Below are 22,367 nucleotides of genomic sequence, written 5' to 3'. Positions count from 1 at the left end.
TTGGTCTGCTCGTCCGCACAATGGGATGGAGTAAAAAAACTAGTAAAAATATGCCATTTGAGAACGGATAGAATAATTCATTTATATTTTAAAATGGCTGAGCTGAGTTGATGTGTGAAAGATTTCAAGGCCCTAGATATTCCGGGCGCCTCTTGGCATGATCCTAAAGTTGGAAACCTCGGCATTTTGAAAAATTGTACGTGCTGCCACATTTTCTTTTGTTTTCCGATTTTCGTCTTTTTGTTGGATAGTATCCCCTGTTCCTTAATAGAATGTTCATGCGAAATTAGTCCGTCGTTAGTGCCCAAAAATACGCTTGAAATTCAAAATATCTTTACTGGTTTCGGAAAAATTTGACTTTTAATTTTAATTTTTCGAAATTCAAGTTTGGCTTTATATTTTGCGATTTACCAAAACATTTGCGTTAACATTCGATAATTCAGTAGAATGTTTTTTTAAATTAGAAACTCTTAAAATTAAACAAGTAAAACCGTTCTAAGTTCGGCGGGGCCGAATCTTATATACCCTCCTCCATGGATCGCATTTGTCGAGTTCTTTTCCCGGCATCTCTTCTTAGGCAAAAAAAGGATATAAGAAAAGATTTGCTCTGCTGTTACAGCGATGTGAAGATATGGTCCGGTTTGGACCACAATTAAATTATATTGGAGACCTGTGTAAAATGTCAGCCAATTCGAATAAGAATTGCGCCCTTTGGGGGCTCAAGAAGTAAAATAGAGAGATCGTTTAAATGGGAGCTGTATCGGGCTATAGACCGATTCAGATCATAATAAACACGTATGTTTTCAAGAAGTCAAGTCCCCAGATCTGTTTATATGACAGCTATGGACCAGGTTATGAACCGGTTTCTACCATACTTGACACAGTTGTTGGATATCATAACAAAATACTACGTGCAAAATTTCATTCCAATCGGATAAGAAGTGCACTCTAGAGGCTCAAGAAGTCAAGACCCAAGATCGGTTTATATGGCAGCTATATCAGGTTATGGACCGATAATAAAATACCATTTTATTATCGGCCCATTTAAAATACCAACCGACCTACACTTATAAGAAGTATTTTATGCAAAATTTCAAGGGGCTAGCTTTACTCCTTCGGAAGTTAGCGTGCTTTCGACAGACAGATAGACGGACGGACATGGCTAGATCGACATAAAATGTCGCGACGATCAAGAATATATATACTTTATGGGGTCTTAGATGAATATTTCGAGTAGTTACAAATAGAATGACGAAATTAGTATACCCCTCATCCTATGGTGGAGGGTAAAAAAAAAAGATTTTTTTTTGCTTTTTTCGGGCAGAAAAGAAAAATATTTTCATTGATTAGTTTTCATTGAGAAAAGTACCTTAATTTTTATACCCACCACCGAAGGATGGGGTTATATTCATTTTGTCATTCCGTTTGCAACACATCGAAATATCCATTTCCTAACCTATAAAGTATATATATTCTTGATCAGCGTAAAAATCTAAGACGATCTAGACTTGTCCGTCCGTATGTCTGTAGAAATCACACTACAGTCTTCAAAAATAGAGATAAAGAGCTGAAGCTTTGCACAGATTCTTTTTTTTTTTTGTTCATAAGCAGGTTAAGTTCGAAGATGGGCTATATCGGACTATATCTTGATATATCCCTCATGTAGACCGATCCGCCGATTTAGGGTCTTAGGCCAATAAAAGCCACAATTATTATCCTATTTTGCTGAAATTTAGGACAGTGAGTTGTGTTAGGCCACTCGACATATTTCGTCAATTTGGCTTAGATCGGTTTAGATTTGGATATAATTGCCATATAAACCGATCGCCCGATTTAGGGTCTTAGGCGCAAAAAAGCAACATTTATTATGCGATGTTGCTGAAACTTGGGACAGTGCGTTGTGTTAAGCCCTTCGACATCCTTCGTCAATTTAAAGTCTTGGTCCCAAAAAAGGCGCATTTATAATCCGATTTAACTGAAATTTGACACATTGACTTATCCATCCATCCATGTTGTATATGGTTCAGATCGGTTTATTTTTAGATATAGCTACTAAAAATACCAATATTTTGTTATACATAATTGAACAATGACTTGTACTTATTAGTATTTGGTTCAAATCGGATCATATTTCGATATAACTGCTATGGGACATAAGGTATGCAATTTTCACTGGATTTTGATTAAAGGTGGTTTACATATATACCCGAGGTGGTGGGTATCCAAAGTTCGGCCCGGCCGAACCTAACGCCTTTTTTCTTGTTTTTTTTTGTTTTAATTGGGAAAACCCCTCGAGTTCCCAAAATGCAATGCATTCGGGTTTATGTTTTAATACCTATCACCATCTCTACGTTCTAAAGAAGATCTTGCAGTCAAACGCGTAAGGCTAGCCGCTTGAAATTTTGCACAGATACTAAATATTAATGTAGGTCGTTGGGGATTGAAAATGGGCCATATTGGTTGAGATTAAGTTATAACTCTCTCATATAAACCAATCTCTCGATTTGATTTCATGAGCCCCTGGAAGCCGCAATTTTTGAAATTTTGCACGTAGTGTTCTGTTGTGACTTCCACTAACTGTGCCAAGTAGGGTTCAAACCGATCTATAGCTCCCATATAAACCGATCTCCCGATTTGATTTCATGAGCCCATACAAGCCGCAGTTTTTGTCCGATTTGGCTGAAAAATAGCATGTAGTGTTTTGTTATGACCTCCAACAACTGTGTCAATTACGGTCGAAATCAATCTATATTCTGATATAGCTCCCATATGAACCGGTCTCTCGATCATCCTTGGTCGTTTCCTAGAAGCTTTAATTATTGCTGGTTTGACAGAAGTTTGGTATGTTGAATAAAATTATGCCCTTCAACTAAATTTATTTGGTATACATTTTTAGCATGGTGGTGGGTTCCCAACTTGTTCCTTTTGGGTTCCTTTTACTTGTTTTTTTTTCTTCATATGTGACCTAAACACTTGCAAAAACTTATTGCACAAACAATATTTGTAGCCTCCACATCAAATTTTTAAAAAATGCTGATTTGAAAATCATTTTTGGATAAAATGGGTATTTTTGCGAAAAAATGTGGGCAAAATTTTGTTTGGTTTTTCAAAGACATTTTTATCTGCAAAATTCAAAAAGGAGCACTTTTTCCATTCCGATTGAGATACCTCTAAAACATAGTTATTGAATGCTTCCACAGCATTTTCTAGCGGAGAAAATCTTTGACCGTGCATTTTTATCTTAACATTTTCAACATTTCTTCGCATCGACACGAGCCACTTTTTTTTTGAGCGTTTGTCAATGTGTTCATGCAATGTAGAATGTATGTTGGCGGAAGAAGTGTCCAAGGATGCCTCGCTCTTACAGTAATATGGCATAATGTGAGACGATCTTGTATTATAAATTCACTCACGGCATCAAAGTTTTTGGACGACCTTCACGGAATTCGACATTGAGCGTGCGTCGGCCACGACCGAATTAATTAAACCAGGATAATACTTCATCTCTACACAAATATTAAAGTTCATCAATGCACTCTTGTCGTGATGATCCACTTCGAAAGTTGTGAAAAGTGATCACACGAAAATGTTCACGAGCTAATTCCATTATTTTGTGAAATTAATTTTTTCAAGTCACTGTAACCAGCACAAATGATGGTCGCACGTCAAAAGGTGCTGAGTACGATTATGGCAGAACATGCCAAACTTTCCAATGGAAATGTCAGATTGAAAACCAACCCTTTGTTGTGGATACAAAAAGGATTTTTAGTCATTTTCCCTAAGAGCTAATGAAATATTTAGGGTTATAAAAATATTCGTGAATCTTGTCCACAATACAAAGAATTAATGGAAATTTATCACTTAACAATGGGATTAATTGGTGTTCTAGATTTGTGTGAGAGTGCATAGATCATTTAAATTTTAATTGTCTTGCGGTACCACTTTTGAACTTCTTAAAACCTAATTCATATTTAATCCATTAATTTCTTAACAAATTTCGTAGCTTGTTCTGCACACAGAATTGCTCATAAAATAATAAACGTCACTTATCCATGTTCATGACTAAGTGGGAATCATGGTTTCCCACCTCGTTCCACTGATCGCCAGAGGCCAATGAAAGAGGAAATGGCGCTGTCTTACTCGCTAAATAGAACTCATCCCCACTCGTAAGAAGAGACTTTGTTTGGAAATTTACAACATTTCACTTAACGTCAAGTTTGCTTGGGAACTGAGTATAGTGGATACTAGTTTGTGAGGACATGGGAATAAATCACTGTGACTGGTGACAGGCAAGGCAATTTAAAATTGCACTTTACATTCGATTGTAGGGTAGTGCAAAAGTACTCGGCAGAAAACATTTCGAATTCTCTCAATAAGATAATAATTTAAAATCCCGGCTTATAAGGAACGAGTGTTGAGATGTAATTGCCGGAGATGATGCTACTCGAATGCATTGTACGAGCATTACTGTGGCAGTGGCATATGGAGCAAGTGATGGTGCGCCATCCCATGATCGTCAGTTGCATCAGTGGCGTGTGTGGTCGTTTGTCGTGGTTCACTTACTAGTCATGCTCTATGAGATGCAAGCGTTGAAGATGGGCATATCTGGCCAAAGCGATTACTGTAAGTGATTTCGTAATGTCTACTTAAATTGCTCTTTTTTGCATTTTTGCTAGTAATGCGATCGCTAACCCTGATACTGTTTACAAATTAAGATTAGTGGTTTTTAATTTCAATTGTTAAACGAGTTGATGAAGAAACAAAAACAACAAACAAGAACTTAGTTGATAAATTGCACGTAATGTCTACACTTTGAGAAAAATGTGGGTGAAGTGTTGTATAGGAGATTTCGGAATCGGTTTGTGAACTGAGCTAATTTGCCTATGACAAACCTTAAAGACCTAAATCTAACAGATATAGGAGATTCAAACTTGATCTTAAGTGGATTATTAAAAAAAAAACACACATGTCATTATTAAACAAGAATGCCTTGCAAATTGCCAATGTACATATTTACAGTTTCAGATTTTCCCACTTTTTGAGTGTAGCTTGATAATGTTTTCGGCTATTTCGTTACTCTTTGAAGAAAAACCATGGGGATCACATTTTAAGTTCAAATTTCACCAGCATTTGTCCGTCCGGTATGTTATGAAATGGGAACTGAATTCTTGGCATGTCGATTTTCATTAAGTTCTATTAGCTATTAGTGCAATGATGAAACGTTTTCTTGGAAGGCAGGCAATATTAATGATTTGGGAAGCATAAACAATAATTCTTACGAAAGTCACATGTGGCATAAATTAAAAATTTTCAATATTAATTTAGATGTTTTTTTTCAAAGTAGAGTCGTGCTTAATGACATGGGAATTATGCTTAGCCGGAAAGATTTGATTATTTAAAAGCTAATGAAGACAAGTAAAAGTGTGCTAAGTTCGGTCGGGCTGAATCTTATATACCCTCCACCATGGATCGCATTTGACGAGTTCATATCCCGGTATCTCTTTTTAGGCAAACAAAGGATAAAAGAAAAGAATTGCTATGCTGTTGGAGGTATATCAAGTTATGGTTCGATTCGGTCCCTAATTTAATTTAACGTTGGAGACCACAGTAGAAGTCTTTGTGTAAAATTTCAGCCAATTTTATCAAGAATTGTGCCCTTTTGGGCCTCAAGAAATAAAATAGGGCGATCGGTTTATATGGGAGCTGTATCAGACTATAGAGCGATTCAGACCATATTTGACACGTATGTTGAAAGTCAAGAGAGGAGTGGTTGTACAAAATTTCAGCCAAATCGGATAGTAATTGCGCCCTCTAGAGGCTCAAGAAGTCAAGATTCGAGATCGGTTTTTATGGCGACTATATCAGGTTAATGACCGATTTAAATCATAATTAACACAGCTGTTGGAAATCATAACAAAATTTCAGGCAAATCGGATAAGAATTGCGCTCTCTAGAGGCTCAAGAATTCAACCATATTTAACACAGTTATTCGAAGTGATAAGAAAATATCTTAGACCAAATTTTAGCCAAATCGGATAAGAATTTCGCCCTCTAGTGGCTCAAGAATTCAAAATCCAAGATCAATTTATATGGTAGCTATATCAAAACATGGACGGATAAGACCCATTTACAATCCAAACTGACCTGCACTTTTAAGAAATGTATGTGCAAAATTTCAAGATGCTACTCCTTCGAAAGTTAGCGTGCTTTCGGCAAACAGATGGACATAACTGGATCGATTTAAAATGTCATGACGATCAAGAATATATATAAACCTTATGTGGTCTTAAACGAATATTTCTAGGAGTTTCAAACAGAATGACGAAATTAGTATGCCCCCCATCCTATGGTGGAGGGGTCAGCCGTTGTATTTTGCCGGAGCTACAGATAGTTCTTCAAAATCTTCATCGCGAAGCAATTGACTACTGAACCAGTGATCAGCCCATGAGTAAGAAATTAATGAACAGATTTTACGCTACTTATTCTTATAAGAGCCAGAATGACACAGGAGTTCCTGCGTGCTTTGCAGATGTTTGGGATCTAGTTAAACTTAACAAAAGGGAATTCACTCTTCTCAGTGAAGTGACGGAAAGCACAAGTGAGGTGAAAGAGGAATTTTATGTCTCTCCAGCCGCCTGTTTCCTTAATCTGATTTTTACCATTTTTGAAGGCTGCTTTTATTAATGATGGTACCTGTGACTGGACTAGGTTCTTTGTCCATTTCCTTGCCTTTCTCCGTGTTAAAAGAGCTCATCGTGAATGCCATGTTATACAATACAATACGTATTCAATAACCTGAATGGAAAATGCCTTGGCGTTATTCAAGTTTGTCTGAGCTTGTTGAATGACACAAATCGATCAATGAACGCCTATTTATAGTAAGAATAGGCGAATCTTATTTTACGGTGGCTATATATATGAGTTAGTTAGATATCCTTACAAATCCTTTAAAACTTTTAAATTAATGACCCACGTGAATGTGGTTTTTATAACAAAATCATTCCCAACGGGTAGCCAACGGAAAAACACTAATCAATAAAAATTCACTTTCCTTTCCCTCCTTAAATTGAATGTCAACGGAGTGGCTATAATAAAAAACGCAAAGGGCAATTCAAAATAAATTTATCAGAGTTTATCAGTTTGCTACCACAATCATAACAAGTAAAAAGGCGTTAAGTTTGGCCGGGCCGAACTTGAGATACCCACCACCTCGGGCAAATATGTAAAATACCTTTAATCAAAATCTGGGGAAAAATGCATACCTTATGCTCCTATAGCAGCTACATATATCGAAATATGTACCGATTTGGCCCAAAAAATAATAAGTACAAGTCATTGTTCAAATGTGTATAACAAAATATTGGTCTTTTTAGTAGCTAAAATAATAAAATGTCGAAAAGCCTAAAAAAATCGGATTATGAATGCGCCTTTTAGGGGGCCAAGACTTTAAATCGAGATATCGGTCTATATGGGAGCTATATCCAAATCTGGACCGATTTGGGCCAAGTTGCAGAAAAATGTCGAAGAGCCTAACACAACTCACTGTCCCAAATTTCGGCGAAATCGGGCAGTAAATGCCATATTGCAGCAGTATGTCGAGGGGGTTAAAACAATTTATTGTCCCAAATTTTGGCAAAATCGGACAAGAAATGCGCTTTTTATGGGCGCAAGATCTTAAATAGACAGATCGGTCTATATGGCAGCTATATCCAAATCTGGACCGATCTGAGCCAAATTAAAGAAGGATGTCTAACGACCTAACGCAACTCACTGTCCCAAATTTCGGCGACATCGGACAATAAATGCGCCTTTTGTGGACCCTAAACCTTAAATCGAGAAATCGGAAAGAGAGTCTGTGCAAAGTTTCAGCTCAATATCTCTATTTTTAAAGACTGTAGCGTGATTTCAACAGACAGACGGACATGGCTAGATCGTCTTAGATTTTTACGCTGATCAATAATATACATACTTTATAGGGTCAGAAATGGATATTTCGATGTGTTGCAAACGGAATGACAAAATGAACATACCCTCATCGTTCGGTTGTGGGTATTAAAATGTGTCAGAAACAAACGTATAAAGAAAGTGATAACTAACAGCTACATGAAACTCCTATTAACAAAATTTGGCTTCTCTTAAATTTTTATTGTACTTAGCAAAATTTTTTTAAATTTATCACCCGACTTATATTCAAAAGGACGCATTTACTACAATTTTCAACCGATTTACACTAAATGTCATACTAAATCTTATGGTATGACTTCTTGAGCACTTTTCTAATCGACACTACTTAAATTAGAACAGACATCTATTGACAACTTTCTATCTGTTCACATTTTTTTATACCCTCCATCGGGGTATACCTAGGATCGCGATGTACTAATTTCGTCATTGCTTTTGTATCACCTCGAAATATTCATCTAAGAAACCATAGGTTAGGTAAGGTTGAAAAGTGGCTGCGGATATTAATTGGGCTCGCCGCAGTGCGACACCTCTTTGAAGAGAAATTTTACATGACATGGTACCTCACAAATGTTGCCATCATTAGGAGGGGAAAACCACCGCCTTTTTTATGACGGTCTCACCAGGATTCGAACCCAGACGTTCAGCGTCATAGGCGGACATGCTAACTTATGCGCTACGCTGGCCTTCTAATAATAATTTTAATTTTTTATTTTTAATTTTACCCATACCACGCCCTAAATTGGTTCATGTCTGTTATTGTGTCTCCACGTAAGTGCCGGTGTCTGTTAGCCGTGAAGGCGTTCAATGACATATGAAATGCTCTTCCCCACTTTTCTACAGATACTTGATGCACCGATTTTGCATATATGAACTGCTAGTCTTATGTGTCCCTTTATCATACCGAAAGCGATGTTGATCTTTGTTCGCCTACGGGACCGTATTATGGTCAGGTAGCCGAAAACAAATTTCAGTCCCTGGGTTCTCAATGTAGACGCCCAGGCCCACTCTGTACTATAGCTTTGATCCATCTGTGTAGCATGATCTTCCAGATGGCAAAATCAAATTCCATCAAACCAAACAGTGAAGCAATGCCTCGCACTCGACCTCGATTATACCGCGTTTGTTGATCTGCTACTATTCATTCTCCCATAGGCTTAAGTCTCATAGTAGCAGTGACTACCTTACATTTAATCTTTATGTCTATGGGTCGGATATCTAGAATAGTATCCAGTGTCGTAGTGGTCGCAGTTCTCATTGCCCCGCCTATGCCCAGACAACATCTTCTCTGCACATTTTGTATTATCTTTATGTTGCACATTTTCTCCATTGCAGTCCACCGAACTACTGAGGCGTAAGTAATTATTGGTCTAATCACACTCCTATAAAGCCAGTGGTCTATCCTTGAAGTCAGATTCTGGGTCTTTATGACATTTGAAGTCGATCTAGTTGTGTCCGTTCGTCTGTCGAAAGCACACTAACTTTCGAAAGAGTAAAGCTGGGCGCCATCAATTTTGCATAAGTACTTCTATAAATATTGGTCCGTTGAGATTGTGTATAGTACAAATCAGTTCACGTTTAGATATAGCTCCCATATATATCGATCTTCAGATTATACTTCTTGATCCTTTAGAGAACTCAATTTTTATTCGATTTGCCTGAAAATTTACACGATATGTTTGTAACTACTCGAAATATTCGTCTGAGACCCCATAATGTATATATTCTTGATCGTCGGGACATTTTATGTCGATCTAGCCATGTCCGTCCGTCTGTCTTTCGAAAGCACGCTAACTTTCGAAGAAGTAAAGCTAGCCGCTTGAATGCGACAATGGGATCCTTGGTGGAGGATATATAAGATTCGGCCCCGCCGAACTTACCACGCTTTACTTGTTAAGTTTCTGTCTGTAAGGAGAACCCGTCCAAGGAACTCGACAAATGCGAACCATGGTGGAGGGTATATAAGATTCTGCCCGGCCGAGCTTTGCACTTCCTTATTTGTTTCAAATCGTTTAATGATTTCCTCACAACTACCACAGTAATTATTTTGTTGCCTAGTCAAGTAAAATATTTAAACATGCTATTCCCATCCGTTGATATAACAGATTTTCTTAAGCCTACATTCAACGGACTAGATTAGCTTTCAACTCTATGTATGTTTGCGCATTGTATATGCAAACGTCAAAGCTTGAAATTGAATTAAACACTTGTCACTGATTATAAGCATGGGTTTGACAGATTGACAGTTTTCAATCGAGATGCATTTTGAAAAGACATAAATCTTAATGTACAATATTGAAAGGCATTTTGACGCTTGGTGTAGTTTCTAATGCTTCGATGAGAAACTAAAATGGTATTTTAATCAAAATATACGATTCGGTTACGATTTTTGTTTTATCGATTTAATTTATCTATTTTTTATAAATTGTCAACAATTAAAAATGTTTTTATTCCGGCAGTGTCAAATTTTGGATACCCATCACCAGAGGTATATGCATTATCCTATTTTGTTATAACTCCACTACTTTATCCAAAGTTATATCCAAATATATTTGGAGGCCACCGTGGCGCAGAGGTTAGTATGTCCACCTATGACGCCGAAAGCCTGGATTGAAATTACGGCATGAACATCAGAAAAAATTTTCAGCGATAGTTATACCCTTACTAATGCTGACTACTTTTGTGAGGAATACTGTCATCTTAAAACTTCTCCACCAAGTGGTGTAGCTATGCGAGACACCGTTCGAACTCGGCATAAAAAAGAAGGCCGCCTATTATTGAGCTTAATCTTTAATCGGACTGCACTCAGTGATATCAGAGTAGTATCCTCTGCTCTTTAATGGAATGTTCATGGGAAATTAAGTAGTATTATCATATATGTTTTGAGTGTTGAGAACTTTAATACAAGTCACAGTTTCAGCAAAATCGGGCAATAAATCCGCTTTTTGTGGGATTAAGACCCCAAATCGAATGATCGATCTATATAACAGCTTTGTTTATATGTAGTCCGATCTGGGCCACCATTGGCAAGGCCGTCAAGGCTTTTAATAAAACTCATCGTTTCATATTTCAGCCAAACCTGAGAATAAATGAGCCTTTATTGTCTTAAAACCCGATTGTGGAAAATCGGTCTGTGCGGCAGCTATATCGAATTATAGTCCGATTTAATCCATTTCCGGTTCAAACAACGGAAGGCCATTCCAACTCACTATTCTTAATTTGATCGAATTAGGATAATAAATAAAGCTTTTACGGGCTTAAGACTTTAAATCGGCAGAATTGACATCTATATCAAAATATGGTACGATCTGAACTGTATTCAGTTTGAATGTCAGAAGGCTTAATAGAATTGTGATAACCCGATTTCAGCGAAATCGGCTAATAGATGCAGCAGTTATTAGCTGTAGTCTATATTTAGATCAGTCTAAATGACAGCTCTGTTTCCACATAAACCATTTTTAAATAGGATGTCGGGATTCTTCATACAACCGTCTGTTCCCCATTTCAGTGAAATCTGATAGTAAATGCGCCTTTTACGTGCTGTAGACCCAAAATAGGGCGGATTCGTCTATATGGCAGCTATATCTACATAAAGTCCGATCTAGACCATATTACCATAGGATTTCGAGGGGCCTAAAACAGCAACATAAAATAAATTTCAGTGAAATCGGGAAATAAATGAGGCTTTGATGGAGTTAAAACCCTAAACCAGCAGATATGGTCCGTTTAAGAACTTAGCCTGCGTATATAAAAAATTCGTATCTGTGGCAATTTTCAATTTTTGAAGGCTGTAGCGTTATTACAACATACGAAAGGCCAGACGAATTAACATACGGACATTGTTAAATCGTAGAATTTAGAACTTGGAATTTTACTACGATCAGAAATTTACATATATACTTTGTAGGGTTGGAAATGGATATTTCAATGTGTTGCAAATGGAATGTCTAAGTAAATAGGGGGTATATTCTATGGTGGTGGGTATACAAAATTCCGTTATTTCTTAAAGTTATAAACAATTAGTTGCACATTGTAAATTTGTTGATGTACATTCCATAAAGGAACAGGGGGCAAACTGCTTACATATCAATTGCACGATCGTTTTTCATTGACTTATGCGACTGACTTCGGCGGCTTTTGAGATCGACTTGAAACGGGACCTTTTGGGTGATAAAAACTGATCCAGTTGATTTTATTTTTAGAACATAAGTATACGAATTATTTCATTCTTATAAGTTGGTTGGGTCGTAGCCCCCCATTGAAAATGTCTAGCTACGCCATGGACATTACGGAAATCGATGAACATCTCTCGTTTTTATTTACAGTTGAGTGAAGGTATCTCAATTTGAATCGAATGTCTCTCTTTGGACAAAACGTTGACGACGATTTATGTTTCTCAAAATAAAAGAAAATTAATGAGAAAGAGGGTTATTTTATGGTAGCTACTCTATACACATTCAATTTAAGGGAGAAGAGGGAAGTGCATTTTTTTATGTGTATTTTTCTGTTGGCAACCTGTTAGTGATGATTTTTTTACAGATATCACATATTTGAGCGGCCAATATTTTAAAAGTTATGAAAAATATACAACGCACACATCATTGGATGATTCCAATTTCTTGAGTCCACTGTCAACGGCCGAAGAATGAGGAATTGTCTAATTGCTTTAGAGCTTAAATCCCTATGGAGTTAAACTTTGAACTTTCTGCATATATCTGTTCAAGCCATTAGTGCAAACCTAACAAAAACTCTGGAAGACTACAAGCGCTGCAGAAAAAAATAAAACTATGATTTACTGAAGGAACTGTTTGTCATAACCAAGGTAAAAGGAATGGATGTGCAAAGAGGATGGGAACCTCTACAAACGGCAAATTGAGTCGCTTTGTAAAATGCAACCCTGTAAACAAATGTTAAAAAATCAACTCGCTAAAATTAAACAATTTATAACTTTGACGACTAAAAACACTACTTCACGGGAGGCAACACAGAATGAAGCTGACCTTCAAGCGTCGAAGTTGAAAATTGTTTAACTTTTCCGCGTTGCTTTTGTGGAATTTGTATGCAGAGTTTAATTTTTGCAACGTGACGCTCGCTCATATTGTTTTGACCTTTATTCTGTTAAGGCCTTTATACTAGGGATCCAAATTGAAAAGTCGGCTTTTCGATTTTTTTAAATGATCAAAAAGTCGATTTTTCTACTTTTTCTGATAATCAAAATGTAGACTTTAAGACTTTTTCTGATGATCAAAAAAGATGGACTTTGAGACTTTTTTATTATTTACATTCGATTTCTGACGTGTAAAATCGATTTAAGCAATGGATTTGATTCAACGTTTTGCTTTGTTTGTTCACATTCTGTTTGTAGCTCCTCGAAATATTCGTCTAAGATCTCATAAAGAATATATATTCTTGATCGTCATGACCAGTATTGCCGTTTTTGGTAGGTTTCTATTCATTTGGTAGGTTGGTAGGTGGATCTCAATTTTTGGTAGGATTTTCCAACGTACATATACGTAGTTAATTACTGAAAAAATCGCCGGTAATAACTCAAAACTAATTCACTTCATGTCTTTTCTGTGTACTATTCACTCGGAGTGCAGAATAAAACGATGGGTGTTGCTGTTATAAGGGGTCTCACTGCTTCACATTTTAGGAAAAAGGGCGTAAGTTTTGATAGTGACTATAACTGGTATGACTGTTAAGGGATCTCTTCTAAATTTCGTAAATCTGGGTAGGAAATGTGGGTTTTTAGCGTTCAATGCCTTAAGTCGGAAAACAGTCGTATGTGGCAGCTGCATACAAATATGGCAAAATCTGGTCGATACTCATGGTCTATTCAACGGCGAAAATGGGTAGTAGAGTCTGAGCGTTTCTGGACTCAAACACTTAAATTGGGAGATCGCTTTATCCAAACTCGGCAAGGTTGTTCATTGAAGTCGTGGTAGAAATACGACTTTATGAACTTAAGATTTTTCATAGGGATATCAGTATAAAGGGGTATATATCAAGATATAGACCATTTTTGAACTTAGGGTTGTGAGTGATTTCAACAAACAAACGAACGGATATGTCTAGATCCTCTATGAATAACGACGATCTAGTACTTTGTGGTGCTGAAAAGTATATAATGTAATTTGATGTGTTGAAAAATGACCAACTGTTCGGCGGTGGCTAAAAATACACACATTTTTGGCTGTAGAAGATTTGGTAGAATTTTTATTAAATTTTGGAAGAAAATAATTTTCTTGAGTGGTCATGACATTTTAAGTCGTCTGTCTGTCCAAAGCACGCTAACTTTCGAAAGAGTAAAGCTAGCCGTTTGAAAATTTGCACAAATACTTCTTATTAGTGTAGGTCGGTTGGGATTAGAAAAGGGCCATATCGGTCCCTGTTTTGATATAGCTACCAAAGTTCAGCCCAGCCGATCTTAATGCCTTATTAATCCCATATTGTCATGATTGATCTATATATATACATTTGGGGGTTTTTGGGGGTGCGAACCCCACCGGAACAATGAATACCAAATTTTTGCTTTTAGGTTAAATAAGAGAGCAACAAAATGTTGGTTTGCTTGGAATACACACTTTGAGACTTGGCGTTTTTGAAAATAAGGATGATAAGGAGTTCTTTTTGGGCGCGAGGGCCCCTCAGACATTGTGTCTTAGATGGGAACATCAAATTCGTGCTCTACTTCCAAATACCTGTAAATTGAGCCCCATATTGCCATTGTTTGGAATCCCCAAACACTTGGCTACAAAATTAGATACCTGATTGACATGATGTGGCAATTAACGTATTTGAAGTGATTTTAGAAGATAGAGCGCCACCTAGATACTTGGATACACATATTAATGTCATATTCGTAACCTTCTCCCACCTACCCTTGAGTCCCATATAGCCATTACCGACTAATATGCTCACTTGGAGGGATTTTTGGAGATAGGGGAATAAAAATCAAGCCCAAGTAATATACTTGATGTTTATGCCATATTCTTAATATACTCCCTAATACCTTTCATCTGAGCCCCATGTTGGCATGAACTCCAATAAATCTGTTTGAAGGAGTTTTGGGATTGGAGCGGCCCATGGGTTCTGGAACCCAAGTTTTAATATAGTATTCTACTCTTCAATACCCACATTTGATACCCATATAGTCCCTGTAGATCTACTTTTGATTTTGGGTATTTTAACTTTCTTTTTTTTCAACGCTTCATTTCGAGTTAATTTTGGTATTTTTATACCCTACACCACTACTGTGGTACAGGGTATTATAACTTAGTGAATTAGTTTGTAACACCCAAAAGGAAAAGAGATAGACCCATTGATAAGTATACCGATAGACTCAGAATCACTTTATGATTCGATTTAGCTATGTTCGCCTGTCTGTGTGTCTGTCTGCCTGTCTGTCCGTACGTCTGTCTGTCCATGTTAATTTGTGTACAAACTACAGGTCGCAATTTTCATCCGATCGTCTTCAAATTTGGTATGGGCATGTTTTTCGGCTTAGAGATGAAGCCTATTGAAATTGGAAAAAATCGGTTCAGATTTGGATATAGCTTCCATATATATGTTCGTCCGATTGCTCTAAATTGAGCAAGAAGGATTTTCTTATGACTCTCAATATTACTGGTGAATTTTATAGAAATCGGTTCAGATTTGGATATAGCTCCCATATATATGTTCATCCGATTTGCAGTAATACAGCAAGAAAATTGTCATTTGTCAACCAATTCTCTCGAAATTTAGGAGGAAAGATTTTCTTATGACTCCCAATATAACTGGTGGATTTTATAAATATCGGTTCAGATTTGGATATAGCTCCCATATATATTTTCGTCCGATTTGCAGTAATACAGCAATAAAATGGTCATTTGTTCACCGATTCTTTTAAAATTTGGTAAGAAGGATTTTCTTATGACTCTCGATATTACTGGTGAATTTCATAGAAATTTGTTCAGATTTAGGTATAGCTCACATAAATATATACCGCCCGATTTTCACTCCAAGCGCATTTATTAACCAATCTTCATAGAACGCTTTCCTCGACGAATTCCACAATATCCATAAAGTTTGATCGAAATCGGTTCAGGTTTAGATATAGCTCCCATCTCCGGTCATTTGTCAACCGTAGTTATTACATTTTTAACATATTTGCTTTGCTCGAAATTTGATACAGTAATTTTAATAACCTATCTGAATACATCCGCCGAGGTCCATCAAGTTTGGTTCAGAATTAGATATAGTCCCACTTTTGTATTTAAAGGGTAGGTGTAGGGTCCACGCCACGGATGTTCCAAATTTTAGCGAAATCGAATAATAAATGTTCCTTTTATGGGTCCAATACCTTAAACCGGAAGATCGGTATATATGGCAGCTATATCCAACCGTAGCGCAGAGGTTAGCATGTCCGCCTATGACGCTGAACGCCTGGGTTCGAAACCTAGCGAGACCATCAGAAAAAATTTTCAGTGGTGGTTTTCCCCTCCCAATGCTGGCAACATTCGTGAGGTACTATGCCATGTAAAACTTGTCTCCAAAGAGGTGTCGCACTGCGGCACGCCGTTCGGACTTGGCTATAAAAAGGAGGCCCCTTATCATTGAGCTTAAACTTGAATCGGACTGCACTCATTGATATGTGAGAAGTTTGCCCCTGTTTCTTAGCAGAATGTTAATGGGCAAAATTTGCATATCCAAATATAGACCGATCTGAACCATGTTGAACACGGATGTCGAAGAGCCTAACACAGCTCGGGTAATAAACGCTGCTTTTAGGGGCCCAAGAACTTAAATCGGGAAATCGGTGTATATGGCAGCTATATATCTGGGCCGTATTGATAGGGATGTCGAGGGGCTTAGCACAACTGACTGTCCCAAATTTTAGCAAAATCTGATAATAAATTCACAGATCGGCCTATATGGGGGCTATATCAAGATATATTCCTATGTAGCCATCGTTTAACTTAATGTGCCTAAGGACAAAAAAGAATCTGTGCAAAGTTATCTTTATTATCAAGGACTGTATCGTGGTTTCAACAGACAGACGGTCGGACGAACATGGCCTTGTATTTTGTAATGAAAATTTGCTAATGAACAATCCATTATGGAACAGGGGCAAGCTTTTGGAACAGGGGCAAACTTTTCGCATACCAGTGAGTACTGTCCGATTGAAGTTTAAGCTCAGTGATAAGGGACCTCTTTTTTATAGCCGAGTCCGATTGTTGTTCCGCAGTGCGGTACCTCTTTGAGGAGAAGTTTTTACATGGCTGCCATAACAAATGGTAGAGTACCTCACCAATGTCACCATCATTAGGAGGGGATAACAACCGCTGAAGATTTATTTCGATATTCTCGTCAGGATTCGAACCCAGGCGTTCATCTACATAAGGGGACATACTAACCTCTGCGATACGGTGGCCTCCAAAAATACTTTGTAGGGTCAGATATTTCGATGTGTTACAAACGGAATAATGAAATGAGTATACCCCCATACCTAACAGGGTTTTAGAGCTTTATTTCGAGGTGTTGTAAATAGAATAATGAATTTAGATTAATCCCCATTCTATTTGGTGATTTTCCTAAGTCCGAGCCAATACTCTCTAGCTATGAAGATATGAGCTGAATTTCAAGAAAATAGATTAAATTGAGTTTCGCAACTATCAGGTGTTAATTGATTGGTGACGCCATACACCAAACACAGCGGCCGTTAGAAAAACACTGGTGGGAATCGCACCCTCACTGTTAATCTAAGTGTTCGTGTTCTACCAACTTAGCTACCGCTTCGGATTCGTATACTTTTAACAAGAATATAAACTTCCAAATATTTGTTACAGCTATGCAATTATAACTGTAAAGACAGTTTTAGTCAGTTGACACAGTACTAGACCAGAAAATAAATACTCGAGTCGTGCTACTAGGCAATTTAATGTTAAAACCAGTTTTTTGCCTTAAAGGATAATTCCATTAAATGATTTTTAGTTTTTCACTTATGTGTCTTTGTTACATACTCGTCATCCAAATCGTAATGGCCACTAACGGGGTTGCTTATGCTGAAACGGTGCGTCATGTTGTCCGATTGGCAGCTATTCCTTCCTCACCAGCAATTAGGCACAGACACTTTTTATCTATCCTTTGTCCACTGGATTTGCTTCAGTTTTCCCACTTTAATTATTAACTGGCTCTGTTACATAGTAATATGAAGACGCGTTAACTATTGAAGGCAAAACAAAAATTTTATAAGCTACTCAGATTTTCTTTTGAGAAACACTTTTTTCCTTTGGCACGTGAGTTTTTTTTTTCTTTCTTTTTTCGCAACGTTTACAAAGGACGGGAAAACAACAACAACAATAGTTCGCTAGACAAATAGATAGGTAGGCGATGAAAACAAAGCACGGAAAATTGACAAAAGGGGATTTTTGAAAAACACTTTCTCAACAATGGTTGTACATTCGACTGAAGATAAAAACGCGCCCGCCACTTGATTTCTTCAATTCACGAAAAATTACTTGCGGACGACGTCTACGATCGCAGCGACTTTTGATCACAATGCCGATGACTACGGCAATGGAAACGATAGCGACAGCGGCGACGACGACAACGTCCAGCACCGACAATGTTTGAAAGAGTAATACACGGCACAATAAACAGCAACAACTGTTTATTGACAATAATAGTTGTACTATGAGCGCCATCCGTCCGTCCGTCCGTCCCCCGCTTAAACCGGCAGGTTCGTAGTTAGGCATTCAGTCCCAGCCGTCTGTGTCAGTCTCTGTTGGTGGTTGGTTGTCTCTCCGGCAAAAATTGTCACCGACGCAAAATCTTCTATAAAATTTTATTTTTATGGAAACTGAACTCGGTAAGGTCTCTGGAATTTGAATATTGAAAAATTATTCGCTCACACATATGCATTTATTTATGTCCAATAGAGTCTCTGCAATACAGTGTCTCAAAAGTGCAGAGAGTTTGTTTACATCTTAAGGGTAAACGAAGATACATAAGCTTCCAAGTAGGAAAGGACTTGAAAACCCTGCGTGGTAATCAGGGACGTAGCCAGGATTTTTTTTTTTGGTGGGGCCCCATGTTGAACTACAAAACAATGTGGTGAAAACATAGAACAGCAGTCAATCTGGGGTGGGGAATTCCTAGTTAGGGTGAGGATATTAGGTAATGGGCAATACGACATATCTGAGAAATATAAGAGATGGATGAAACGACCACAATGGAGGCCACCGTAGCGCAGTGGTTAGCATGTCCGCCTAAGACGCTGAACGCCTGGGCTCGAATCCTGGCGAGACCATTAGAAAAAATTTTCAGCGGTGGTTTTCCCTCCTAATGTTGGCAACATTTGTGAGGTACTATGCCATGTAAAACTTCTCTCCAAAGAGGTGTCCCACTGCGGCATGCCGTATAGAATGTATTTAGAATTAAACTACCAGTTTTATAAAAAATACACTGTGAAACAATTTTAGGGTCACTATCCCCAGTTGAAAACCCAGTAAGGAAAGGCAAAAGTCGGACGGTGTTGACTGTATAATACCCTACACCTACCCTATCAGTAAAAAGTGGGGGTTATATCTAGTTCTGAATCAATTTTGATGGTTCTCGACGGATGTTTTCAGATAGGATATAAAACAATCAGTATCAAATTTCGACCAAATATGTTTAATGTGTAATAACTACGGTTGACAAATGACACCAAAATTGCACATTACTCAAAATCTGACGAACTTATATATGGAAGCTATATCTAATCCTGGACCGATTTTGACCATACTCCGTAGAAGTAGCCGAGAAATAATCTTCAAATATTAAATTATATGGACCGTATTATCGATTAAAATAAAGATTTCAGGAATTTTTCTGAATTTCATGTTTTATTCAACTTTACTAAAACTCTTAAAAAAGCACCCTTTATACGAGAGCTATATCTAAATCTGAACTGATTTCTATCAAATTCGCCAGCAATAGTAAGAGTCATGAAAAACCTGTCAAATATCGAGAGGATCGGTTAACAAATTTGTATTGCAATATTTCTCAAAATCGGACGAACTATGAAAACTATATCGGAATCTGAACCGATTTCGAGCAAACTTCTTAGATATTATGATAGTCTTCGAAGAAAACGTTGTGCAAAATTTTGAGAAGATTGGTCAATAAATTCGCTTGCGGTGGATCTAGGAGTGAAAATCGGGCGATTTATATATATAAGAGCTATATCTTAATTTAAACCGATTTCTATGACCAAGCCAAGAGACAATCCTTCCTGCAAAATTTTGAGAGAATCGGTAAATACGACGAATATTTATATGGGAGCTATATCCAAATCTGAACTTTTTATTTTGATTTCAAACAAATCAAAATAAAAATTTTGATTTGAAATTTCTGCGAAATCGGATAATACATGGGGATTTAATGGGATTAACACATTAAATTGAAAGATCGGTCTATATGGCAATTAAATCGAAATATAGGTCGATCTTAACCATACTCGGTACGAATGTCGAGGGGGCTAACGCAACTCATTGTGCCTAATTTCAGCAAAATCGGTTAATAAATTCACATTTTATGAGCCTAAAACTTTAATTCTGGAGATCGTTATTTATGGCATTTATATCCTAATTTGGACAATCTGGGCAGTATTGAACAGAGATGTGGAGGTGCCTAACAACACGTTATACCTAATTTCAGCTAAATCAGAAAACAAATGTAGCTTAAATGGGCCTTAGACCTTTAATCGGCAGATCGGTCTAAATGGGGGCTATATCAAGATGTAGTCCGATATAGCCCATCTTGGATCTGAACCTGCCTATGGACAAAAAAAGGACCTGTGCAAAATTTCAGCTCAATATATATATTTTTTTAAGACTGTAGTGTAATTTCAACGGACAGGAGACAGACGGATGGACGAGCATGGCTAGATCGCCTTAGATTTTTACGACGATCAAGAATATACATATATATTTTATTGGGTCTGAAATGGATATTTCGATGTGTTGCAAGCGGAATGACAAAATGAATACACCCCCATCTGATTGTCATGGGTATAATAAAAATTGTCTTTAGAGACAGACTTTCGCTTAGGGTTATATTTCAATAAATTTTCTGCAATGTCAGAAATTTAAGAAGAAAGCTATTATTCCCACCCAAAAAAAAAAAAAAATAAATAAATAAAATGGCATCAAAGTTAAACTGGTTGCCCTAGGGTCATGACTTTTTTCAGAAGAACAGTGCTCAAATCTAATCTAAAGTCGAGTTCGGGTATTTATTTAATTTTTAAATTTGCGAATCATAACGTCAATTTATTTGAGCCACTGTTATTGTGTACCACATGCAAACACTACGGTGAGTAAATGATGTTGATGTGCGAATGTTTATTAGACGCCCTCACGTTTTTTGATTACTCTCAGCCATTACCATTGCCAGAATTTTTAGTGCTTGCTGCAGCTACTGCTGCTGCTTTTATTGTTGCGCTGGATGCTGTTGCCGTGCCTAATGACGGCCACCGAGCAATTGGCAAACGGTGTGGCGAATAACAACAGCAACAACAATGAACAAACTACAAAATTGTAACGTTTTCCATTTGAATGGCCGCGACAAAAATCGTTCTGATTCTTTTATCACTTTAATCCCAAAGTTCAGGTATAACCACACTTTCCAATTTGGAGGGCCACAAACGAGTTAAGTAGACTAACCATATAAGACGTTATCGATCACCACAATGCCAATAAAAGCAAACTCAGAGGCGCGTGGATGTTTTAAAGGAGGAATACATTTTAATTGAACAATGCACTTTTAATAATTTTTCAATTGTATGTGCGATCATGAGCATGACATTCTTCCATGTTGTTGTAAACAAAAACTAGCTATTTGATCATTGCATCACGTAGAGCAAATACATTAATGCAATGCGTTATATTTCTGTGATAGTACACGGATCTACTCAAATCACTCTCTAAGTGGATTTAGCCATGTCCCTCTGTCTGTCCATGGTAATTTGTGATCAAAGTACAGAGCACAATTTTAGTTGAATTCCTTCAAATTTGACACAGACAGTTTGTCAAAATAGATTTCCATTGACTATTGTTAAACTTCTTTATTCTTACATGTATGCACTACGGTGTGGAGTATTAAAGTCGACTTAGTTCTACTTTAGTTCATACTTACATGTTTTAAGTGTTTCAGTTAACATACCTAAAAAGATAAAAAAGAAATGGTCATTGACATCGTATAGAAATCATATTTCGTTTGTATAGCAGTTATAAACGAAAAGCAGTTACAATGTAAAATTTCTTAAACGATAATATTTATAAGCAATCGTCCGATTCGTCTATTTTATGCACTCCGCTACCACTTTTTATACCATAGGATGGGGGTATACTCATTTCGTCATTCTGTTTGTAACACATCGA

General features: G+C 37.2%; 1 protein-coding gene across 7 annotated transcripts in view; it reads right to left on the bottom strand.

The window, feature by feature from the left end:
• LOC106084088 (P protein) overlaps positions 1-22,367 on the bottom strand; it is a 251,127-nt gene that overhangs the window by 34,486 nt on the left and 194,274 nt on the right. Inside the window, exons 1-2 of one of the 7 annotated variants that reach the window (XM_013247557.2) lie at positions 18,281-18,437; positions 17,967-18,169 (exon numbers count right to left, since the gene is read on the bottom strand). The exons of 5 other annotated variants lie outside the window; for them this stretch is intronic. In XM_013247557.2, coding sequence (XP_013103011.2) covers positions 17,967-18,025 — 59 coding nt within the window. In that variant the 5' untranslated portion in view covers positions 18,026-18,169; positions 18,281-18,437. Of the gene's footprint in view, positions 1-17,966; positions 18,438-22,367 lie in introns of those variants that run through there. One more of the 7 variants, XM_013247556.2, reaches the window with a different exon arrangement.

Source organism: Stomoxys calcitrans, chromosome 3, assembly GCF_963082655.1.
Source record: "Stomoxys calcitrans chromosome 3, idStoCalc2.1, whole genome shotgun sequence".
Lineage (NCBI taxonomy): Eukaryota > Metazoa > Arthropoda > Insecta > Diptera > Muscidae > Stomoxys > Stomoxys calcitrans.
This window is presented reverse-complemented; position numbering and strand designations above follow the sequence as displayed.